This window comes from Triturus cristatus, chromosome 1_1 (assembly GCF_964204655.1).
Source record: "Triturus cristatus chromosome 1_1, aTriCri1.1, whole genome shotgun sequence".
NCBI classification, from domain to species: domain Eukaryota; kingdom Metazoa; phylum Chordata; class Amphibia; order Caudata; family Salamandridae; genus Triturus; species Triturus cristatus.
In genome coordinates, this window is record NC_140579.1 from 43,976,757 (window position 1) to 44,003,473 (window position 26,717).

A 26,717-nucleotide genomic window follows, 5' to 3' on the forward strand; every position below is an offset into this window, starting at 1 on the left:
TCTTCTTCAGTGTCTCTCATGACCGGTGTCTTCTTCAGTGTCTCTCATGACCGGTGTCTTCTTCGTTGTCTCTCATGACCGGTGTCTTCTTCAGTGTCTCTCATGACCGGTGTCTTCTTCAGTGTCTCTCATGACCGGTGTCTTCTTCAGTGTCTCTCATGACCAGTGTCTTCTTCAGTGTCTCTCATGACTCATGTCTTCTGCATCTCTTGGGGCTAGTGTCTCTCCTGCCTCCGAGGAGTATCACATGTGAACACTATTTCACGCCCATCCTGACAGTATCTCCCTGGAAACAGCAGCAGTGACTGAGAATTTGATGGTAACAAGATTCAGTGAGATATGGCAGGAGTGGTAAATTCTCTGGTGGAGGATTCTTCACCGGTGGAGAATACTCAGGCAGGCTTATAGTATGGTGAAGGCCACGACGTCAGTGAATTCTCCACTGTTGAATGCATTTCCCCCTCCTCTGCAAAATGGAGGCTTTTCTATTAGCACCAACTCTGAAGCTGTGGTCTCAGAATACCCGAACCACAATGCTGTCCTAAATGTTGTTCAAAAGTATATTGCCCCCTCAGAGTTATTGATAAACAATCTGCCGCTGATGAGACAATCTTTTTGTAAATGATACACGGGGCGGCCTTTCTATCAGGCAGTACTTTTGCTAATGATATACTGACGTATGGGGTGGAGCAGAAATGCAGCTTCATGATAGGGAACAGCGTGTCAGGGGTGGGTGGGTGGAAAGGGAACCTTCAGCAGAGCCTCTAATCCGAGTTGTCTCCTCTTGTTACCCTGTAGCCCCGGTGTCTGGAACATCACGGCCAGGTACACCTCCTCCCCCGAGGCCAGCTCTTCGACCCAGTTCGAGGTGAAGAAGTACGGTAAGGTCTACACTGCTGCAGCATGTGTGTGCCCTGAGGAGAAGAGCACATACCCATCGATAAACGGACTTATGAGAGCGTCTTGGAAGTATACCATGCCCGCTGGTTTGCAAGCACGCCTTAAAAGAGCAGAAAGAGAGGACGCTTCCGGATATCTAAGTTCCAGACGGAAGCGTTCTCTCTGAATGGCATTAGAGTGTGGCGCAGTCATTTGGGACTGTTGAAATAATACATTGTTTTGTACTTACGGCTTAGGACCCGGTTACATGTTAAGGAGTGTGATATTGCTGAGCGGCTGCCAGTCCGTTCAGTGAGAACTTGCCTGGGGATGGCGCACCTGGGTTTTAAGACACCCCCTGCGTCAAGGAAGAAGTGTGTAATACTCCCACTCCCTCTGCACGGCAACCTCCCCTGCCCACTGCCACCCTCCCCACCCCACCCCAAAACACACCTGCCCCCTCAATCAAGATGTCCCGGCCCAACCATTACGTCTTGAACTCTCCCTATCCAGCATATACACAAGAGCTATCTCGAATATGTTAAGATGGGCTTATTATCTTTTGCATGCTGACCCAGGCTCCTTAAGGCACATTTTAAAACTGGAAACTTTTAGAGATGAGTCGTCATGATACACTTTTAATGAGAATCTTAATATAGATATTAGTCACTCTCACTGCACTGTAGCACTTTTACAAACTTGGACCCCGGAATTTTTTAAGATCTTTTTAAAGAACATGGTTCCAAGATTAAGCTTTGATCTGGACGTAGAACATTGTCTACAATTAAAGCACTATATAGACTATACAAAAACTATAGATTATAAGTGCCTAGAGAAATATACATACTTCTCATTAGATCATAGGGTCCGGCGCTGCATTCTCCTACTGAGGCTGGAAATCCTCCCTTTGAAAGTGTATAAAGCAAAGAGGAACAATTCTGTAAATACAACTGGGCTCTGTGATTTGTGTAATGGAGGAATATAAGATTTAACTCATGTTCTATCTGTTTGTCCTAACCCAGCCCTAGTAGAAGCTCAGAGGAGGTATTTAAGGCCTACGAATATCAGATACAATGCTCTCTTTGTACAAACCTAATTAAGCTCTGTTAATCACCACCGGATGATCCCACTTGTTATCAATTGTATACATTTTTAAAGTGTTTTCTAAAGTTGTTTTAAAGTTCATGATGATAATCTTTTAAAATTATAAATATTTAAAGCTGATATTATGAACTCTCAACCTTAGATACAACGTCACCTCTTCAAACGATTTATCTAAGCTCTGGAAAACCTATTGGAATAATTTATCTGTTATTAACCATACAAATATCGAATTAACTTTATTTTTTTGTCGCAAAAAACTATGATGAAATGTTTTAACATTAGAAATGTTCAAAGTTGATGCTATGGGTTTTATTATAAATGTTTTAAAACTAAGTCTGTGTATTTGTTGATATCAACTGAGGTCTATATCAAATTTAAAATAAACTAAACTAAACACCTGCCCCTTCTCTCCTGCTCTGAGTTACCAACTGCTTAGAGCAGGTGATTAACAGGACTGGTAGTCTACACAGAACTGTCAATTCCTTGTAGAATTTGACCCGGACAAGTTCTGTCTGCACAGTTATTCCCCATTCTGTGGTGATTACCTCCTAATAGTCATGTTTATGTGAAGGGTCACCAGCCAGAAGTGTTAATTCCAGCCATACTGTATCCGTGTTCATAATTCTGCATTAGTCACACTCAGGCATAAAATACCAGAGGAGTATACAAGCATTGTGAACAAAATACGTTTCTATAACTGAGCAGAGTCATGCACATTTTACCAACTTCAAAATCATGACAGCCTGAATCGTCCCTGCTTGGACTGAATCCCTGGTTCCGTAGAGATATCCACAGTGAGCACACTGACGTAACAAACGTTTAAGGGGCCCCCCTGCAATGTACACGGAGGGGCCCCGCTCCAGATTGAATTCAGAGCGCTCGAACCGGAGTACTGTGCTGAGGGGGGCCCCTGCAGCTCGGGGGGCCCCCGCACCACGGGGGATGCGGGGCCTGTGTTACGCAATCTTTTCATCTCGGCTATTGCATCTACTAAGAGCATATCAGAGGCACTGTTTGTCAATAGTAATAGAGTTAACAAGTGTCTGGATAAGCAAGTGTTAATGCGCACATGGTCACACGACACACAGTCCACACCAAAGTCCACATTATGAGGGCCTTAGTGGGAAGAAAGGAGCAGTTTCTACCCAGAGCAGTGCAAGAGTACAGTGTTTTAATTCCAGGGCTTGTGAAACTACTATAGTTGATTGCACCTGGCCTACCTAGTTTTTAAATGCCCCTTCTGACATTTAACACTTACTTTATTAGAAGTCAAAGTAGCTTGTTTAATATGGCTGAGTCTGACGAGTGCCTTGAAAGTGGGTGAGCGCTACAGCTCCTCATCTCCAAATGACTCTTCCTCAGGCGAAGACTTTTCAAGCACTCTCAACATCGACGTGGCAAATGTGAAGACACTCAGTCTACATAGAGTCACCCGGGCACACTATCTGCCCCACTCCAGGCAGCCCTGCAGGACCACCACGAGCTGGCAGAGTCCTCCCCTCAACACATGCCCTGGCACAGGACCACCATCAGCTGGCAGAGTCCTCCCCTCAACACATGCCCTGGCACAGGACGACCGTCAGCTGGCAGAGTCCTCCCCTCAACACATGCCCTGGCCCAGGACCACCGTCAGCTGGCAGAGTCCTCCCCTCAACACATGCCCTGGCACAGGACCACCGTCAGCTGGCAGAGTCCTCCCCTCAACACATGCCCTGGCACAGGACCACCGTCAGCTGGCAGAGTCCTCCCCTCAACACATGCCCTGGCACAGGACCACCGTCAGCTGGCAGAGTCCTCCCCTCAACACATGCCCTGGCACAGGACCCCCGTCAGCTGGTAGAGTCCTCCCCTCAACACATGCCCTGGCACAGGACCACCGTCAGCTGGCAGAGTCCTCCCCTCAACACATGCCCTGGCACAGGACCACCGTCAGCTGGCAGAGTCCTCCCCTCAACACATGCCCTGGCACAGGACCCCCATCAGCTGGCAGAGTCCTCCCCTCAACACATGCCCTGGCACAGGACCACCGTCAGCTAGCAGAGTCCTCCCCTCAACACATGCCCTGGCACAGGACCACCGTCAGCTGGCAGAGTCCTCCCCTCAACACATGCCCTGGCACAGGACCACCGTCAGCTGGCAGAGTCCTCCCCTCAACACATGCCCTGGCACAGGACCACCGTCAGCTGGCAGAGTCCTCCCCTCAACACATGCCCTGGCACAGGACCACCGTCAGCTGCCAGAGTCCTCCCCTCAACACATGCCCTGGCACAGGACCACCGTCAGCTGGCAGAGTCCTCCCCTCAACACATGCCCTGGCACAGAAGGCTGAATGCACTCACCAGACATTCTTACAGCATTCAGGTGCATGCGTCCGCACTGAATCACTGAATATCAATCAGTGTCATATCTTGGATGGAGGCGGGTGAGTCAGTCCTAGGAACTTGATGGGTGCAACGAAAGAGCCTGGTCACATTACCTGTCCTCTCCATCCACTGGAGTCAAGCTATCCTGCCTGATGATGGGTGATACCCCGAAACCGGTCCTAGGATGCTTGTTTCTGGTCCAGGCAGGATCTGGTCTGGCAGTTCGGGCTGGACTGTTCCCATGAGGCACAGGGTCAAGACTGATTTGCATATGGCCAGGTCTAAACTGGGGTGGCGTAGTGGGCAAAAGAACGATGGATTTAACCCAGATCTCTTGACTGGGGGTGGATGTTTTGATTTGTTCTGCATTCCATCCATCAGTTGTGTGATATTGCTTCCAATAGCAAATAATGGCATAAAACCTGCTATATCACACAGCTGCAAAATACACCGATTTTCTGACAAAATTAAACGCAAGCAGGGATAAAGTCAATAGGTTTCTCTTTTGTACAACAAAACCACACAGAGGAATGCAGCATCTGGGTACAAATGTACAAAAAAGCATTTATGCAAACACCTGCTCTCTATCAGACATAAAGGCACTCACACATACAATAACAGATGCGTCAAGTACCACAGACCAAAAGTTGTACACAATACTATGCGCAAAGTCACCAGGTGATGTGCAGTACTAAGAGAGCAAAGAGTGATGTGCGCCAGTGGAACACTCGCTATGCATTTCTAACGCGAAATTACACCGTTATGCCACTTTGCGTAAGCACACTGCATCCGCATTACTGTGACTACACAAGGGCAGCAGGTGAGCAGCTGTTGTTTGCGGTGCTTCCATTTTTTTATCACGAAATGCATCAACATAGTGGAAAATCCGGAGCACCCTCACTAAAAACTGCAATCTCATAAATCCTCGATTCCCCTTTATTGAAAAAAAGAAACACTCACGCTGGCGCCGGGCGGGCGAGGTTCACTAGGGCGCAGATCCATGCCAGTCTCACGAGGAGCTCCATGGCGGGGGTCTCTGGGGTTTCCCCTTGCTGCAGTGGCGTAACAATAGTGCCCGCAGGCCCTGCGGTGCGGGGGGCACGAGCTCCCCGGCACTGTGTTCTGTGCACGGGCGGCAGGCTTAAATGAGTCTGGAGCATGAGGGCCTCCTCCATGTAACTTGCAGGGGTGCCCCCTGAAGTTTCGTTATGCCACTGCCTTCCCGGTGGCGCTCTGTGCTGTCAGGTCCAATCTGGAACGGCGTGGTGAGCAAAAAAACAATGGATTTAAGCTCAGGTCTCTGTACTGGGGGTGAATGTTTGACATTGTTCAGCATTCCGTCTATATCAGGAAATAACCCATTGCTCATAAGCAGAGTAAGGTTTCAGTGTGCCAGGTGCTTGACGTCTTTAGGATAATGTGCCTGCGGCTGAGATTTATGCCTGAGACTTCCTGGCACAATCTACAGCAGGGACCACTCAGCCTTCATCCTTCCAAGTTCAATAAATAAGTACAGAACTCTGAAAACGCAAGTCTGCAGACGCAAGGGATATATAAATAAGTTATCAACATATAGTAGGGGATCAGTGGCAAAATCAAGGTTCTGAGCGACATAATAGACAGCTCCAGGTTTGCTCTTGTGTATGTGATGTCACTCAGAACCCTTGATGAAAAACATTCCCGTTAATCACTGTTACCCATCTATAATTCTATATGATACCCTCCAGAGGCATGTAATGCTTTTTCTGTGACGGGGCTCTCCTGGCCCATCGGCTATGTGTAATTTAGTGCTTTTCCATTCCATTTTTCCTTCACATTGGAATTCAGAATTTATAATGAATAAAATGCACTGCAAGGACAAGGATGCAAAGTTTAAACTTGATATGCGTGAGCTTCTCATGCGTCGAGTCATAAAACTTCAGATCAGAGCCCTGCCGCTTCCAGGGACCATCTATAATACTTCTTCCCTGTCTCCTACATATAGTGTTGCCGAACTTCGAGGTGAAGATCCTTGTCGCCAAGCCGTACTTTCTGCTGTCAGAGAATGCGTTTGACTTCATCGTGGAAGCCAGGTACTGTGCACCGGGGTTGAGGAGCTAAGAGGGTGGGCAGGCTGCGGCGTTTGACTTCATCGTGGAGGCCAGGTACTGTGCACCGGGTTGAGGAGCTCAGAGGGTGGGCAGGCTGTCACTGGATTGTTGCTCTGGGTGCCTCTTGCCCAGAAGAAAGGACCAAAACATTCCTTCAGCATTCCTTGTTTCATTTTATTTATTTCTCAACCGCTTTCCCCTTCCTTCTTCTATCCAAGACTCTGTCCAACATAGAACATAATCTCTAAACCCTGTCGGCCGAACTCTCACGCCTGAGAAAAGATTTCAACTCCCTCAACTCCAAATCCCCCTTCAATCATTCTACTTCCGCCGGCTCTGGCTTACAACACACCTCTAATCCTAAACCTTGGAGTACGACTCCCTTCCACTGCCGTTCTCATAGGTCTCTCCTCGCTTCGAATTTTCTGTCCTCCACTGACCTTCTTGACCTTTGCAACTCTTACCTTCCTAAGTCCATGGTGAATGTTCCTCCCCCTCCTCACTCCAGCATTCCCGTTATTCTGGGGACTTGCAAAGTCCCCTCTTCTCCCCTCTCCCCCAGATCCCCACCCCAACTTACTATCATCCATTCGTGCTCTTCCCCTAAAGACACTCCTAAACCCCTCTCCTGCATGCTTGTTAACTGCCGCTCAGCTGTTCGTGACGCTATCGAAATTTCAGAAACCATCCTTAGCAAATTTATTGACATTGCCTTCCTCACGGAAACCTGGCTCAATAAACACTCAACGTCCAGCCTTGACTTACTTTTACCCCCTGACTACTCTATCATCCGAAAGGACAGAACCGAGAGAATTGGGGGTGGATTAGCCCTAATCTTTAAAAACGAGCTTCAACTTTCCCTTGTTAAGAACTCTGACCGCTCAACCTTCGAATACCTTGTAGCCGAACTTAAGCTTCATGGTTCTTCCCCTATTCAACTACAAAATATTTACCACCCTCCTGGCGATCCTCTTACTTTCTCAGAGGAACTGTCCGACCTTCTCACTCAATCCTCACAATCTAACTCAAAAATACCTCTTCCTAGGAGATTTTAACCTCCACTGGAGTAAGACCGATAATCCTACTGTCAACCTTCTCACTAAGCTTCTAGAGATCAGTGACTTTAAACAACTCTGCCACTCTCCAAACCACACCAAAGGGGCCACTCTTGATTCCATCATTACCAAAAATGACTTGGCCTCCCTTTCCAACATCATCCCCATACACTGGTCAGACCATCACCTCATTCTGTTCTCAATCGCCAACATGGCTCCACCCCCCACCCCATCAAACACATACAACCCAGGAAATGGACCAGAAATCTTAATCTTTTATCCCGCGGGAACCCAAAGAAACCCAAAGAAATTTTCCATCCAAAGCATGGTTCACTTCCAATCTTAACAACGAAAGACGTGCACTTAGACTAGCTGAAAGAACATGGAGACAACACCCTTCTCCCGCCCATCTTGCCCTCCTCAGTTCCGTTAGATCCACTTACAAGAAACACATCTTCTCTGAAAAAGCTTTCTTCTTTCGCACACAACTTGACCGTGCCAAAAATAGACCTAGAGAGCTGTTTAATATAATTCGAAACCAAACATCCTCTGCCCCTCCTAAATTGATGGCCTCAACTGAAAGATGCAAAGAAATTGCAAACTTCTTCTCTTAAAAAATTGCCAAAATAGATCAATCTTTCCTTGTAACTCAGTTCACTCACAACCCCCCACTCGCCGCAGACTCTACTCCTACATCATCCTCCTCACTAACTCTCCCCCCTGATTCTTTCTCCCACCCATTTTCCTCTACCCCTCCGGACACCAGTCTTTCCAACTCCCAGCTTAAAAACTAAGCCTCCTGGCATAATTTCTACCTCGTAACTGAGCTTGAAGTCTCTAGCACCATTTCCAAACTCAAACCGTTCTCCTACACCAAAGACCCCCTCCCTTTCAACCTTGTCGATGAGTTAAAACACATCATTGCCCCTTATTGCACTAATATCATCAACTCCTCCCCAGGATGTGTCCTGGTCTCCCTCCATCTTGGAGAAATCACTCCCATTCTTAAAAATCCCAATGCCGACCCAAACGACCTGAACAATCTCCGCCCTATCTCCAACCTCCCCCTGCTTACCAAAGCCCTTGAAAAATGTGCCCTGCTCCAACTGGACAAACACATTGAAACTTTCAACCTACTGGACTCCCTACAATCCGGCTTCCGAAAATGCTGTAGTACAGAAACTGCCACGCTAAATATAGTTGATGACATCCACGACTCCCTTGATAATGGCAAGACCTGTCTACTTATTCTGCTCGACCTCTCAACCGCGTTTGACACAGTTAACCATCCTGCCCTACTTATCGCGCTCAAAGTTTGCTTTGGCATCAATGGTACCGTCCTCAAATGGTTCTCCTCCTATCTCCAACATAGAACACAACAGATCAAAATCTTCAACTGCCTCTCTAACCCGAAGCCTGTCTCACTAGGTGTCCCCCAGGGATCTATTCTCTCTCCCTCTCTCTTCAACCTCTTTATGGAACCCCTGACCCTCATTCTTAAACAAGCGGGGATCAACTACCACCTCTATGCTGACGACACCCAACTTTACTATAAGATTAAATCCCACGCTGATGTTCTGCATCTCAACAACACCCTGTCTAAGATCCAATCCTGGTTCCACTCAAATCATCTTAAACTCAACCCTAAAAAAACTGAAATTATTCTTTTCTCTCCAAAAAACAATCCTAAACTTATCCAAACATGGATCTCTGACCTTAACACCCTCAACTATCCCCTCTCCTTATCCACCTCTGTAAAATCTCTTGCTATCACCATTGACAACTGCCTAGCTCTTAATGACCGCATAAAAAACGCGGCCAAAGGAGCACTCTTCACTCTCCGCCATCTTAAGAAAATTAAACCCTTCGTTCCAGCAAACAACTTTAAATCGGCTTTCCAATCTCTTGTCTTCTCTAGAATTGACTATGGTAACGCTATCCTCTCTGGAATTCACCTAGTTCCACTCAAATCTGTGCTCAACCTTGCGGCCAGGCTAATCTCCGACTGCAAACGTTTTGACCACATTTCCCCAGCCCTTAAATGGCTTCCCATCGAAGGCTGATCCACCTTTAAGATTGCATGCATTACACACAAATCCCTTCATCAAAATGCCCCACTCTATCTCACTAATAAACTTAACAGAGCGGGCTGCGCCCGTCCACTGAGAAGCACCAACGCTCTTCTCGTGGTCCCTCCATGGTTAAAAAAAACAACCACACAATCTCGCTCTTTCTCCGGAAACGCCCCTAACATCTGGAATACCCTCCCCAAAGACCTTCGTTGTAACCCCTCCTACTTCAGCTTTAAGAAAGACCTAAAACTGCACCTGCTCAACAAATATTGGGGTCCATAATCCTTTCACTCCTCCCTTGTTCTACCTTCTCCCCCCTCCTTTCCCCTCTCCGCCCTCGCCTTTTTGTTTCCTTCCCCCATACTCCGTCCCCTTTGTTCCTACCTCTCCTTCCTTTATATATTCTTCACTCCACTATCCTCGCCCTCCCACCTACTACCCTCCTATCATTGATCCTACATCCATCTTCTGTCTCTGGAGAAAAAGTGACTACCTGTATCCATGTCATTGATGTACATTGCTCTGTCTTGCCTGTATCCCTGTCATTGATGTACATTGCTCTGTCTTACCTGTATCCCTGTCATTGATGTACATTGCTCTGTCTTGCCTGTGTCCATGTCATTGATGTACATTGCTCTGTCTTGCCTGTGTCCATGTCATTGATGTAGATTGCCCCCGTCTTGCCTGTATCCCTGTCATTGATGTAGATTGCTCTGTCTTGCCTGTATCCCTGTCATTGATGTAGATTGCTCTGTCTTGCCTGTGTCCATGTCATTGATGTAGATTGCTCTGTCTTGCCTGTATCCCTGTCATTGATGTAGATTGCTCTGTCTTGCCTGTGTCCATATCATTGATGTAGATTGCTCTGTCTTGCCTGTATCCCTGTCATTGATGTAGATTGCTCCGTCTTGCCTGTATCCCTGTCATTGATGTAGATTGCTCTGTCTTACCTGTATCCATGTCATTGATGTAGATTGCTCTGTCTTGCCTGTGTCCATATCATTGATGTAGATTGCTCTGTCTTGCCTGTGTCCATATCATTGATGTAGATTGCTCTGTCTTGCCTGTATCCCTGTCATTGATGTAGATTGCTCCGTCTTGCCTGTATCCCTGTCATTGATGTAGATTGCTCTGTCTTGCCTGTATCCCTGTCATTGATGTAGATTGCTCTGTCTTACCTGTATCCATGTCATTGATGTAGATTGCTCTGTCTTGCCTGTATCCCTGTCATTGATGTAGATTGCTCTGTCTTGCCTGTATCCCTGTCATTGATGTAGATTGCTCTGTCTTGCCTGTATCCCTGTCATTGATGTAGATTGCTCTGTCTTGCCTGTATCCCTGTCATTGATGTAGATTGCTCTGTCTTGCCTGTATCCCTGTCATTGATGTAGATTGCTCTGTCTTGCCTGTATCCATGTCATTGATGTAGATTGCTCTGTCTTGCCTGTGTCCATGTCATTTTTTGTAGATAGCTCTGTTTTGCCTTTCTGACATATGCAAATTGTATTTATTGTATTTGCTCTTTTTTTACCCTAACCAGTTTGAATTCTTCTTTATGTACAATTTTTGTTACTCCTGTACTATACTTTTTAATCATGTAAAGCGCTCTGATACCCCCGGGTCTAGCCAACGCTATATAAAACCTTTAGAATAAAATAAATAAATTAAAGGAAGTCATAAGGGCTTACTAATCACTAAAACCTCACGATGCTACTACACGAAGCCTAGCTATGACCACCAAGCCTCTCAAAGTCAGTAGCAAGCCATGGGATTTAAAATCCAGAAGGCACTGTTTTTGCTCCCTGTGTAATGTGCTTGTATCCTGTGCTCGTGTGATAACAGGTCTCCTGTGTTTTTATGATAAGAATTTTCGGAAATAGATATATACTTTTTAACTGTGACAGTTGCACATTAGCTTAAGTGAATCCCAGTTATTCCTGCTTTTATTTTAAAAGAAGCTAAATAGTATAAAACCAGCTTACTCTATTTTAAAAGGTGAATTGTGGAATAAGATTTCCTTGTTAGAACCTCCATTGCACATGTGAAATACAATCTTAGCACACAAGTGTTGTATATATGTTTAGCAATGGTTCCTCATCATAACATTTTCTCAATGTGTGCTCTGGTGCAAATAGATTTCTGTGATATGAAAATACGCAGCCAGAAAAATGGTCTTTACTCTGTTTTCCACCATTGCAAAGTTTTGTTAAATACAGGTTCCTGTCTCCAGTCATGGGTTTAATTTGACACATCTCTGCTATCTGTAAGCAGCCCTTTGCTTGCTCTAATTGAATCACTTGGACTAACTCACTTGACAACACTTGTTTATAAAAGAAAATGCCAGGTCTCGATCAATGCTGTCCTATCGAGGTGGAACGACTTGGTGCGCCTAAGCATTGCAAGAGACGTTTTGGCTTTTTTAACACAAGCTGCTCTCGGCTGTCTCGCTGTGCTGCATGAGTGCCTGAGTGTTGACTGTCTCCTCTTCTAGCAAGCCTTCCAATCATCCTGATGCATAAGATGAAGGTGAAACCCCATCCTGAAGGTACAGAGGGCTAAATCCACAAAGCTTGTACCTTGAGTTCTGGTTGTGTCTTATGAACGTATTTAGAGTTTGGAGGATGGGATACTCCGTCACAAACATGGGGGATGTCACATGTGTCATATTCCAAGTGCATTATAGCCTATGGTACTTGTAATATGGTGGACAGGATACCAGTTGCATATTATCACATCTGCCCAAGCTCTAACTGAGGCTCTTAGTCCTGGCTGTCAATCAATAGGGCCTCGTTAGAGGAAGCACTACTGGTGGGACATCTGGTGCAACTAAATCTCCTCAAAGAAGCGCTCAATTAATTGACTTTTTGGCGCCCAATTTAAGCCTAGAAGGAATGAACAGGAGGAAGAATGACAGTGTGCCAAGCTCAGAAGGAAGTAAAAAGACAGCCCAGGACCATGCTTGAAGGCATCTTCAGACTACTGGCACCAGGCCCAGCTCACCCGTGCTGAGGCACCTCCCTGCTTCCTCCCTGTTTGTCTGAGTGCTTTTGCCATGTGTTTTTTTATTGCTTTCTCCTTCCTTCCTTTACCCCATTTTCTGAGTGCTTTCTTTTGCTTTTCTCTTGTTTTTTACTGCTTTTTCCATCCTCTCCCCCGTTTTTCTGAGTCCTTTCTCCTGCTGTTGCCTTGTTTTTCACTGCTTTCTCAAAGCAGCTAACAACTCCGGCGCCTTTATACGCTCACTCTGAAAACATTCTCCCTCCTAGAGGAGCTCATCCTTGCCAAGTACCACGCACCAATCGTTACACTAATGCATTTTAATGCTGGTGTCCGCATCCCCGCACTAAAATACAGAGCGCTGCTCTATTCACATAAAGCAGCCAGCACACTGTGCGATTTGGCTGCCCAACATCATTTCACATTATTCGCTCACTGATTTAGCCAGGCGGGTGTGACGCTTTATATCATTGGTGCCAATTTAAAATGAGACTTGGGTATGTTTTGTGTTAAGTTTTCAGTGGCCTCCTATTCTTGTAGAGACCTCAAAAACGTGTGCAGGGAAGACCACATTACTGCCTTTGCAGATGTACACGACTGGAACTCCACGTGATAACGCAGTGGTTGCAGCTTTAGCTCTTGTGAAATGAGCATGCAAACCATCAGAAAGTTGCGTCCTTGCCAATGCTTAGCAGATTTGAATGCAGAGCATGATCCATCTGGAGATGGTCCACTTCTGCACAGCCTTGCCCTTCTTCGCACGCAACTGAAGCAAGCAGAGATTTCAGGAAGCTATCCCTTAACAGTTCCCCGGAGCAGAGCTCTGCTGGGCAAGGGAAAGAAAGAACAGGAGACCCTGAAAATTGGGGGACAGAAAGGGGATCAACGTGTCTTTCTGTACACCATGACACAAATTCCGCTGATCGGCAGGTGTAAACCATCTTAGTAGAGGGACGCCTGACTGCCAAGGACAAACAGGCCTTTTATCCTACTGGGCGGTACCCCGGTTGAACATAGCCCTGAAGACTGGTTTGGAAAGCGCAGTGGCATTCCTGGTGCTTCTTACACCTTCACCAGGTGTCCATGGTTAACTACATAAAGCGAGACATAAGATGAGAGAACAAGATGAATGGACGGAGAAAGTAGAGAGAAAGCGATCAGATGGAGAAGATAAGGAGGAGAGAGAGACAATGGATAGAAAGAGAGAGATAGCTTGAGCAGGCACAGCCGGCACAGGTAACAGCGGTGGGGTGGCGGGGTGGGAGGAAGTCAACAGACGACGGGATAGGGAAAATTAAATAAATTTAAGAAACTACTTACCTTGCACTCACCGCATCTCCGAGTCGGCGATGCAGCGAGCTCCAGGTAAGTGTTTTTTTTGTTTAAAAAAAAAAATTCTTATCCCTTCGTCTGTTGACTTCCCCTCACCCTGCCCCGGCACTGCCTCGCCCCTGCCCCACCCTACCGCTCTTACCTGTGCCAGCCACGCCTGAGCTTGAGGATTGAGGCTAAATTGAGCATTTTTTGCTAGGGCTGCTTTTGGTTCCGCAATCTAGATGTGACTTTCACTCTTCCCGAGAGGGTCCACCTTAGACCTCACATATTATTTCTTAGCACTATTCGGAGAATAAAATGAGCTTTGTCATTTGTCATGTAAGGTGTAAAAAAAAGAGTGTGAATTCTCTTGCACGTTTACATGAAACTGATCTTTTTCCCTAAATTACACTATATGGAAATAGAATACATAAACTATTGATAAAATATCAACCTATAAAAAAAGCAACATTATACTTTGAATGAATGAAAATGAAATAGCAAACAAAATAATGCACTGCAAAATTATAAATACCTGCTAGTGAAAAAATGAATAAATATCATCTTTGATGGTGAACAAGAGCAGAAAGGAGGCAAGGCATATGACAAATCTGTGTACTGATGGGAGTGTATGGGGGTATGTTCTGCCATAAACTAACTGTTTGATGTGCGTGGAGGTGGGCAAAGTTTGTCTGTAACTATGCCCAACTACATATGGAGAATATTTTTGGCTGTGATAGAGCCACTGCCCTGTTTCTTATACAGACTTCTAGCTGCAGATTCCTCACCTTTTAAATATTCCCCAGGCATCAGACTGGATCCGCAAACTTTTCAGCAGCACTTCTGTGCACAGGTAAGTGGTGCTGTGTGGCTCAACACTGATGCCGTTCCACTCCGGATATGCAATGTTATGTTAACCACATTCGTTATAGCACAGAACAAATTCTCCCTGAAGGAATATCCCAGCGCTGTGCTGATATAGAAGAGCAACAGCTGAGCCGATCGACCAGAACAGCCATGTTTTAAAAAGATTTTTTAACTTTCCAAACTCTGAGTAAAGTTGGATAGGCAGAGTTAGTTTGTTCCAGTGGAAGAGAGAGACCAACCTACCGCCATAACTGGCAGAGGGCATTCACAGAATTTGCAAAAAGGCTTTGTCTTTAGAACTTAAAGGTCTGGTCGGGTTATACAGTCGGAGCCTGTATTGCAGGTAAGATGGATCATTCACGTTTAGTGACTTATGTGTAAGACAGCACATGAGCCTTTTCCTGATGGATAACCAGTGCAAAGAGTTCAGAATCATCAGAGCAAAAGAGGATCTAGATGGACGATTGCCAACCAGTCTGGCTGCCATGTTCTGTACCACTTGGAGTTTGGACAACAGAGCCTTGTTTGCAGCAACCAATAATGCATTGCCGTAGTCTAAAAGACGTGTGATTAAGGCTTGCCCCAGTGTTTTGATGGAAGTTGAAGGGAGCCAAGGAAAAGCTTTTTTCAGTAACCACATGGAGGTGAAGCAGGTTTCACAGACAGTAGATATATGCTCTTTTATAGAGAAAGTGAGATATGACTTTATGCCCAGGTTTTGTGCTACTTGCTTTAGGGGCAGGACTGGCCCCAGTTTGGAAGGCCACCTGTCTGGCTTCCATAAATCTTGAGCTTCGCCATATAGGAGTATCTCAGTTTTTTCTCCATTCAATAGTAGACAGTTACTAGACATCCAGAAAACTATCTTCTTCATACAATCAGAGAAGCGGGAATTAACCACTGCTAGATTGACCAAAAGAGATGACCAATTGTGTCTCATCAGCATATGAGATTGCCTCAAAACCACATGCCTTGATGAGCTGTGCCAGAGTGGCAACATAGACGTTGAATAACGGAGGGCTAAGTGTGGAACCCTGTGGTACACCTTTGTCAACAGGCATGGTACGAGACTTAAAGGGCTTCAGAGAATTGGATTGGGTACAATTATTTAGAAAGTTGATGAATCATTTGAGCGCCTTACCATAGACTCAAATGTCATGCAGCCTGCGAATGAGAATCCCATGTATGATCGTATCGAAGGATGCCTTCAGATCTAGAAGTACTAGCGTTACTAGGGTGCCCGCATCCAGGGACAATCTAATAGTGTCCATGACAGCGACTAGCACAGTCGCTGTGCTGTGGCATGCTCTAAAACGAGAGTGGGAGGACGCGAGGAGCCAGTGTTTTTCCAAGGGGCAAAGACTTGCATGTTAATGATGTTCTCCAGAAGTTTGCAGAGGAGAGAAATGGGCCGGTAATTTGATGTAATGCCTGGGTCAGCGTTTGGCTTCTTTAAGTTGGGGGAGACTAGAGCAGTTTCCCATGCAATGGGGACTGGAGCTGAGTCCATGGAGACGTTAAAAAGAGACATGATGGAAGGAGTGAATAAGCTGGAGATGCTTGCCATAATGCCAGGTGGGCCCAGGCCCAGTGGGGATGCTGATTTGACGTATTCAAGCAGCCCCACCCTGTTGCTCATTTTACTGAATCCGGTTCTCCAGCTGACCCTTTTCCTCCTCGATCCTGTACTAAGATTACGCCTCTGTTCGCGAATGTCTTAACCGTCATTTTTAATATGTCATTAGAGCAAGCCAAGGTTCCGAATAGGTGGAAACATGCTCAGGTTAAGCCAATCCTTAAAAAACCTTTGGCTGACCCCAATCTACCAGTAAATTACCGTCCCATTTCATTGCTACCTTACTTTGGGAAGGTATTGGAGCACTTAGTTAATAAACGCCTTACTGTCCATCTAGAGAACCACGGCCTCCTTGATTCATGGCAATCAGGCTTCCATGCTGCTCACAGTACAAAGACCGCGTTTGTTCAGATAGTGGATAACATCAGGTTTACTCTGGAAAAAAGAGAATCAGCAATCTTGGTCCTCCTGAACCTGTCTGCTGCTTTTGATACCATCTCCCACAGTATCTTGAAACATCGACTGTGGGAGGTGGGTATCAGAGGGAACGCCTTGGACTGGTTTGAGAATTACTTGGCTGACCGATCCACCACTGTTCATGTAGACGAAATGGTCTTGCCTAGTTACCCAGTAACAGTTGGGGTCCCTCAGGGTTCTATTCTCAGCCCCATGTTGTTTAATCTATATCTAATACCTTTAGCGGGTATCATTAGATGGTATGGCTTTGAGACTGTGTCTTATGCCGACGATACCCAATTGCTTTCTACATGTGGCTCTGATTATGGTGGCACACAATCCCGTTTTAAGAGCTGCATGGTCCAAATTACCAACTGGATGAGCTTAAATAAACTACAGCTAATTGGCAGCAAGACTGAGATTATTCTATTTGGAAGAGCTGAGCAATTCTGGACACAGGATTGGTGGCCCCCGGAGCTAGGTACTTGTCCTTCTCCCAAGTTAGCATTACGCAACCTAGGCTTTACCATCGACAATTCTTTGTCCATGAAAGCCCAGATTAACCAGGTTTTAGGCGTCTGCTTTGGGATTATGCGTAACCTTCGTAACATTTTTAAGTGGCTACCCATCGAAGCGAGGAAACCTCTGGTACAGGGTCTTGTTATTAGCCGTCTTGGTTATGGCAATGCTTTGTTTACAGCACTTAATCAAGATTTGCTTTCCAAGCTCCGGATTCTTCATAATACGGCTGCCAGACTTATTCTCAATCTACCCCCCAGATCTCCTTCCGCCCCGATTCTTAAAACTCTGCACTGGCTCCCGGTGTGTCAAAGAGGCCATTTTATAATCTTAAGTCTTACACACAAGACAATGTATGATACCGGACCTGGCTACCTACCAAAAAAACTACAATGGTATGTACCTGGACGTTCCTTACGGTCTGGTACTAAATCATACCTTGCTCAGCCACAAATTCAAACCTCTCGTAATGGTGGCCGTTCCTTTTCTTACCTTGCCCCCATGCTTTGGAATAAACTACCATCAGGTCTTTCATCCATAGCTGATCATAAATGTTTTCGTAAAAGGCTGAAAACCTGGCTCTTTTCACAATAAGTTTTCGCATTAGGTATCAGGTTATTGTCTGTTTCTCTGTCTTTTTTGCTGCTAGCGCCTTGAGACCTTCTGGTGATTTGTGCGCTTTATAAGAATATTTGACATTGACTGACTGGCACCACATATTGTCAGCCAGTCCAACCTCAACAAGGTGTCTAGCAGTTTTGCGGTCATGGTGCTCACCGCCCCTGTGTTCAAGGTCAACTGGCCACCCAGTCCACTCTCCCCCCTGCAGCCCCACCTGCCAAACCCCTTTAAAGTGCACTTAGTGGAGCCCAGCTACCTAATAAGAAGCAGGATCTGATGGTTCTTGCCCAGTTGGCAGGTCACAAAATGGGACAGGTGGATCCTGCAAATTGTTGGAAAGGGGTATGCCCTACCCTTCATTTCCATGCCGCTACATCTTCCACCATCCCCCTAATGACTGTTGTTAGATCATCTGTCCCTTTTAAGGCAGGAAGTGCAAGTTCCTTTAGCCAAAGGTGCTATAAGGAAGGTGCCTGCACCGGAATTAGGTTGTGGTTGTTATTACTGCTACTTTCTGGTGCCAATGAAGGATGGAGGCCATCGTCCTATTTTAGACCTGTGCACACTCAACGCCTTCATTTAGGATGAAGAAGCCAAGATTCTAACGCTAGCCCAGGTCTTGTCTGCCCTCGACCCTGGAGACTGGATTGTGGCGTTGTACCTACAGATTCCTATTTCCATATACCCATCCTACATGCCCATTGCCAATACCGGGGGTTAGTAGTGGGACTGGAGCTTTTCCAGTTCTCTGTGCCCCCCATTTTGGTTTCCCCACTGCACTCCAGGTGTTCACAAAAGTGATGGTGGTGGTAGCAGCAAACCTTTGGAGGCCAGTTGTCCCATTCGTCTCTCTACCTTGATGACTGGCTGTTGAAGGTGGGCTCACTCCAGGCAATCGTCAACAACCTCCAGACATTGACAAACCTTCTGTCATTTTTGGGATTCACTATGAGAGTGCCAAAGTCATACCATACACTCCTTCTCAGACACTCCCCTTCATTTGAGTCATTCTGGACATGGTTTGGTTTTGTTCTTTTGCCTCAGAAAGGAGAGTCCAGGACATTGAGGCTATGGTTATCCGCTGTCCTGGATTTCAGTGAGGTCAACTCTGAGGCTACTGGGACTGATGGCCTCCTGCATCCTGCTGGTCAAGCACGCCAGATGGCTTATGAAGGTTCAGCAGTGGCATCTGAAGACTTAGTGAGCCCAATATCAAGGGAACTTCTCCTACCACGTCCAGATCTCCGAGGAGACTCCAAAAGATCCACAATAGTGGTCACTGGAATTTCAACCATCTGGAGCTGAGGACCATCTGCTTGACATTGAAAGCCTAACTACCATCCATCAAGGGTAAATTGGCACAGGTGATCACAGACAACACTACCACCTGGTTGTACTGCAACAAACAGGTTGGGGAGCAGGGAGAGGTCATGGACACTGTGCCAGGAGGCCCTATGCATCTGGACCTCCAGTGAATCTTTCTTGGTGGCGAGCAACCAGGCAGGATAATTGAATCCCAGTGCGGACAAGCTCAGCTGTAGGCACCTAACAGATCACAAGTGGCAGTTTCACCCGCAGGTGACACAAGGTCTTTTCCGCAAATGGGGAGAAACTTGGCTCGATCTGTTAACCACTGAGAATGGGCAATGTCTGCCACTCTTGCCCAGAGTTCTCAAGGAGGTCAGGACTGACCAGGTCCAAGACTTCCTTGTGGCCCTGGATTAGGCACAAAGAGTAACTTTCTGGTTTTTGTCCCTTCACACACCCATCTTCAATTAGGTACTGATTTGGTATCTGTTCAGAAGGTGAGGAATCTGCGGATAGATTTCTTAATCAGAAGAACAAGTTACTTACCTAAAGTAATGCTCTTTTGGTAGAAACTCTGTCTAGCTGCAGATTCCTCACTGGCCCTCCCATGCTCCCTGTTCTGTGATTGAACTCTATCCATTAATAAGACCCACGTCTAGGAATCTGCACTCTGCTCACAACCAGTTTGCTATGGGGGCTCCTCGTCTGGGGGCGCAGACAGCCTCAAAAGCAACTACTTTCCAGAGCACAACGGCATCACTACTGGCACACAGAAGTACAGCTGAAATGTTTCCGGATCCAGTTTGACACCTGGGGAATATTTAAAAGGTGAGGAACATGCAACTAGGTAGAGTCTCTACCAGAAAGAGTGTTCTAGAAGGTGCGTAACTTCTCCTTAGCAAGCAGGAAGGCAGAGCCTGTTTGAGACAGTACACCAATGAATCTAAATTCTTTTCCAGCTACGTTTATGGCAAGAGTGTTCAAGGGGTCAGCTATGTGAGGTTCGCCATATTGGACGTAGATGGCACAAAGAAATTCCTGCGAGGCACGGAGCAGCAGATCAAGGTGAGTGGGTGTGACTTGACTGGGTGACCTGGCGCATGTGTGGGTCCACAGAGCTCCGGGTCACCACAGGGCAATGGGAAAAGCACGGAGTGGATTGGCTCCACACCTTTAACAAAGAGGTTTCTTAATTCAGGAGCAGTGAATAGGTGCATCTACTCACAGGATGACTCTATGCATTGCAAGCATCACTACTGTGAAAAAAGTCAAATGATGCTGACTATTTATAAAGCCCACATTGCATGAGACTATTAGGCATGTTACTCAACTCAGTGATTCTCATGCTATCAACTTAAAAAGTTGAAAACTTGAACTGACCTAGCCTAGCACAGGAACTGAGGGCCACATTGACTGCTCCCGCTCCCAATGCCATTCTCGCAAACAGATCTTCCTCTCAATTGAGTTGTCAGGTAAATAAAGAAAAATTTGAAATCAAAGCGTAATTTTTCCCTGTCCTGCTACTTTCGTCTTGAGAAGTCACAAGGACATCAAGGTGCCTCTCGATCTTGATCCCAGTCTCTTAGCGAGGAATGGGTCCCCCAACTTGTCCTGATGCACCCAATATTTATCAGTCTCCTTTGACAGAAACCATAATACACATAGTTGTCACATTTCTGGCTCCCTCTGGTGCGCCGTCAGGTCTCATTTATAATAGAAAGCCTCCTGTTAAGTTACTCTCAGCACAACCATCCTTGACACCGTCTGTGCATCTTGTCCTCAATGTAGACTCTGGGGCCAATGCCCAACCTGACTCATGATTCCCGCACCATGGGCCATGCCTGTACTTGACATGTCAACACCAGCCCAATGATGCCCCACGTGCTTACGCGTCTGATGAGATCATCCAGCCTCTCGCTGTTTGCTACGCACAGGTTTCATCCTACCCACATGAAGGGCCGCTCATTTGCTTGCCTTGGTCCTAAAATGCAGAATTCTCTCCCCACCTCTCTCAGGAACAGTAATCCCTTACTTGCCTTCTGTAAGAATCTGAAGTCATGGCTCTTCTAGCTGCCCACTGCGGTCTCCGTCAGCTGCCTCTATCCTCCGCCTTGAGACCCCTCAGCACAGCTGCCTGCATTATAAGTCCTTTACAATAATAATAATAATGATAATGCCAGAGGAGGACCAGATTGTCTGAAACTAATCCGACTCCACCGTGACCGAAGTCAAGACAAATGCCACAGTCCATCCCCTTTCCAACTCAGGTATTGGGAAATCATCCACCAGCCTCACAACTTGCTTGGCTCAGACTCTGACCAAAGCCAACATCATTTTAGCGATGACAATGGGGATGATGTCCAATACTCTTGTACATGTATTCGCATGAGGCTAGTGGTCTGGATCTCTTCCCTGATACTGGTTTGAATTCCCACTTGGTCCCATAACAGAAGAATCAGCTTCTTTTGCTAGGGTCATTCAGTGTGTGGTCAAAGGTTTGGACATACATCTTCCATCCATTGAGGTCAAGACAAATGTGCTGACATGAGTTCTGTAAGCACAGCCCGGACAGGCATTTACAAAGACACTTATTTCTTTTGCTGAAGCACTCACTGACATAATGATGGGCACCAGGGACACGCCTTGCTCTTATACCATGGTAAATAGGCAGGTGGCCAGACTTCACAAGCAGTATCCCCAGCAATGTCACATCTTTCAAGGCTTCAGAAGGGACATAGCGGCAAAGACAATTCGAAGGCCTTCCACTGGAGCAGTTGACCCCCACCAGTCCATTTGAGGCCGGAGACAGGGATCCAGCCTACAACGGCTCTGTTTCCCATTCCCTCAACTTCAGCTCCCAAGCCGCTTTAGTTTGCCCGCTGTAGCGCATGGCCACCCTGCAATAGGCAGACCAAGTTCTTACCTTCATGAGTGGCAGAGCATCACATCCTTACAGTAGGTGCTCCAAATCATTCAACAGGGCTATGTCCTATCATCCCTGTCAGACTCCTTCTCCCCCTGCCTCTCTTGCCCAGAGTTCTGAAGAAGATCAGGAATAACCGGGCCCAAGTCATGAGTGTGGTATTCCAACATTTCTGGGCCTGTCATCCGATCAGGCGGCCTGTTTGAGTGGTTCTTCTCTTGTCCCAGCAGCAGAGCACTGGCCTGCACCTGGGCCTAGACAATCTACAACTCCATGCATGGAGATTGAGCAGTGACAGTTGACTGCTTTCGCTCTTCCTCCCAAAGTAGTGGATATCATCCTAGTGACCAGGCATCCATCTACGAAAACGGTTTATGCTGGACACTGGGATAGATTTGAAGCCTGTTGCACATCCTTTCATACAAATCCATTACAAGCAAAGTTGTTGTGTGTTTTACTTTTTGTGCTGTCTTTAGCCCATCACAGACTTGCAATGAGCACCGTTATTGGTTGCCAGCAGTTTCTGCCTTTTTGCATTTCCCAGACCAATGATTTGGTTCACACGTGTCAACCCAAGCCTTTTATGATGCCGCGGTTTGACCTTAATTTTCTTCTCACATTTTTTATGTGTACCAAATTTAGCAGATGCACAGCTGTCCTTTGTGTCCGTTGTCTCTACGACAGTTTTTTTCACAGTGATAACTTCAGCTTGCTGCATGAGTGAGCTACAAGCTCTGTCATGCATCCATCGTACACCACCTTTTCCCCCGGAAAACTGGTGTTGCAGGATTCCTGCCAAAGGAGGTGACTTTTTTCAAGTCAGAAAATCCATCACCCTTCTGCAATTCTTTGCTCCACCTCTGCCCTTGAAAGAGGAGGAGAGGCTATACTGCTTGGACGCCAAGAAGGCCTTGATCTTGTACATCCATTGTACTAAGGACCACAGGGTCATCGATCAGCTATTACAATCTGTTACACATTGGCCCATAAGGAGCCTCCGGAACATGTGTGGGCTCACTCGACCAGAGCGAATGCTGCTACCTTTATGTTGCCATGTGTAGCACCTGTTTCAGGCATCTGTTAAAACATTCACAAAACACTACTGACTTGATTGCCAGGTAAGACTGGTGAGAGCTTATGTTCCATTACTCTGTAATGTACCTAGCAGGGCACAGGCCTGTGTCAGTGTGCACAATGCCCTAAAACACCAAAACAAAACAAGATGCATACAACATAAGCATTTAGATATTAAAGATGACACGCCACATCTATGGGGTTCTCTATCCTCAGATGTGCAGAAATGTAGGTTCTGGAACAGCGGTGGCAAGATGTCATCATTGTGGTGGGTTATTCAGTTATTGTATCAGAGAACATAGATCAGTGTGATCAGCAAGTTATCAAATACTTTTGCTTACATATTGTATCAAAAGAAATCTATGAGTGTGATCAGGAAATCCTCAATGTCTTTTGTTTATGTGCTCTATCAATCAATATCTACATTTCTATCATTGTGATCAGCTAGTTATCAATGATGTTTTCTTAGTTACTTCTTTCTATGTCTTTCTCTACCAACAGCTGGTGGAGGGGAAAGCTGAGGTCAGTTTGACAGGGGAAAGCATTTCAAGCATTTGTAAAACCTTCAACCTGTCCCTGGCCGATCTGAAGGGGAGGCACCTGTACATTGCTGTGACCGTGCTGGAGATCGCAAGTGAGTAGCGGTGTTGGGCCATTCAACTACCAGTACCATAATGCACCAAATGTATTTATACCTCCCCGTACACCCCCTATTTCAGCACCAGGACCTGTCCACTGCTGTACTCGTGCCCCTAAATACTGACTTGAATGACCACTACTTTTTAGGTACTTTGCCAGCACTAATCTCTGCTGATAGATCTCTGTCTTGACCTACAGGGTCACTGCTCTTCGAGCACTGCCAATGCATCTCAACCCTGACACACAGGATCCTCTGGACCAACTAACAACATGGACATCAGGACAGTTCTGCTAATACACCTCACATGACCAGAATAACTCAGTGACATAACAAACACAAAATGACAACCCCCAGCCAATAATTCACCCTAAAGCATGTCTTGAGGTAGCCCTGGGAATCCTGCTGTTTAGATATTTATTTCATCTAAAAAAACACAAACAGTACGAATACCATGAAAACTGGGGGTAAGATGGTTAACATTGAGCCGAAGTGATCAGTTGCGATGTCTAGTATTTGGGCAAACTATATGAGAAATGTAAGCTAACAATAAATACATTTACAGTTGCTGATGAATAGGGCAGCACTGCCTCATTTAATTCCATTAACAATGGATTCCATTTTAATACTTTTTCCAAATCTGGAGAAACAAAGTTTGCCAGAGTGACTGGTGGGAGTGAGGTCCAGTGCAGAGGATCTTGAAGATAAATACACTGCTCGGAACCTCGAGGAGGCCAAGTGCTGCCAAGTGCAACTAGCACACTAGAGTTTGTGGATCTTGGATTGAGTGCAGCTGGTGTAAGATGCCAGAGAGGGTTGGGGCAGTACCATTCACTGCTTTGTACACATGCCTGGTATGTGGCTGTGTTTTTGGGTGGAAATCCAGTCAGCTTGGCATGATAGGATGAGGTGGGAGTCTGCCTAAAAAGGAGTGTAGAAGGTATCTTCTCAAGAGAGTGTAAGGCCAACTATTCAGATTATAAAAGCCCTGTATTGCAGTACTATACTGGTGACTTGATGGGTGTTTTGCCATGTTGAATGGGATATCTGTGTGACTCTTGTGTGCATTCCAAACCTGATATTATTCTGAGGTTGTTGTAGTAGTTATGTGTGACTGTGTTTTGTTTTGGGAGGTGCCAATGAGGAGGAGAAATACAGGACTTCAGAATTAGAGGAGGTTCACATGGGGAACTGTAAAGCAATCTAGAAACAAATGATAGTAGGACAATTAAATACATGTGACTGAAGAAGGGCAAAAAAGTAGGAAATAAAAAAAGATTTTGGGGCCGTATGTATGAATTTATGTAGTATTTTGTGTTGAATGTGTATAATACTTATATAGAGCAAGAAGGTAGCGGAGCGCTGTACAGGGTCAAAGACAAGCATAAAGTCAATGAGTGATAGGAACAGTAGCTCGGTTATAGACAGTTAATGCATTGCGATGTTATGCACGGTTAATGCATTGTGATGCTATGGACGGTTATTGCATTGCGATGTTATGGATGGTTAATGCATTGTGATGTTATGAACGGTTAGTGTATTGTGATGTTATGGATAGTTATTGCATTGTTATGTTATGGACGGTTAATGCATGTGATGTTATGAACGGTTAGTGCATTTTGATGTTATGGATGGTTAATGTATTGTGATGTTATGGACAGTTAATACATTGCTATGTTATGGACAGTTAATGCATCGTGATGTTATGGACGGTTATTGCATTGTGATTTTATGGACGGTTAATGCATTGTGATATTATGGACGGTTAATGCATTGTGATGTTATAGTCCGTTAATGCATTGTGATGTTATGGACAGTTAATGCATTGTGATATTATGGACGGTTAATGCATTGTGATGTTATAGTCCGTTAATGCATTGTGATGTTATGGACAGTTAATGCATTGAAACTTTATGGACGGTTAATGCATTGTGATGTTATGGACGGTTAATGCATTGTGATGTTGTAGTCCGTTAATGCATTGTGATGTTATGGACAGTTAATGCATTGCGATGTTATGGATGGTTAATGCATTGCAATGTTATGGATGGGTAATGCATTGTGATGTTATGGATGGTTAATGCATTGTGATGTTATGGATGGTTAATGCATTGCTATGTTAGGGACGGTTAATGCATTGCTATGTTATGGATGGTTAATGCATTGAGATGTTATGGACGGTTAATGCATTGTGATGGTATGGACGGTTAGTGCATTGTTATGTCATAGACGGTTAATGCATTGTGATGTTAGAATCTGTTAATGCATTGTGATGTTATGGACAGTTAATGCACTGTGGTGTTATAATCTGTTAATGCATTGTGATGTTATGGACGGTTATTGCATTGCAATGTTATGAACGGTTAATGCATTGTGATGTTATGGATGGTTAATGCATTGTGATGTTATGGACGGTTAATGCATTGTGATGTTATGGCCAGTTAATGCACTGTGATGTTATGGACAGTTAATGCATTGTGATGTTATGGACGGTTATTGCATTGTGATGTTATGGACGGTTAACGCATTGTGATGTTATGGACGGTTAATGCATTGTGATGTTATGGACAGTTAATGCATTGTGATGTTATGAACGGTTAATGCATTGTGATGTTATGGACAGTTAATGCATTGTGATGTTATGGACGGTTATTGCATTACAATGTTATGGATGGTTAATGCATTGTGATGTTATGGACGGTTATTGCATTGTGATGTTATACGGTTAATGCATTGTGATGTTATGGACGGTTAATGCATTGTGATGTTATGGACGGTTAATGCATTGTGATGTTATGGACGGTTAATGCATTGTGATGTTATACGGTTAATGCATTGTAATGTTATGGACGGTTATTGCAT

General features: G+C 45.5%; 1 protein-coding gene across 1 annotated transcript in view; it reads left to right on the top strand.

The window, feature by feature from the left end:
• LOC146869315 (complement C4-like) overlaps nucleotides 1–26,717 on the top strand; it is a 529,345-nt gene that overhangs the window by 140,071 nt on the left and 362,557 nt on the right. The window contains exons 7-10 of the mRNA XM_085634104.1: nucleotides 799–881; nucleotides 6,331–6,418; nucleotides 20,181–20,286; nucleotides 23,720–23,852. Of these exons, the coding sequence (XP_085490230.1) occupies nucleotides 799–881; nucleotides 6,331–6,418; nucleotides 20,181–20,286; nucleotides 23,720–23,852 (410 nt within the window). The remainder of the gene's footprint in view (nucleotides 1–798; nucleotides 882–6,330; nucleotides 6,419–20,180; nucleotides 20,287–23,719; nucleotides 23,853–26,717) is intronic.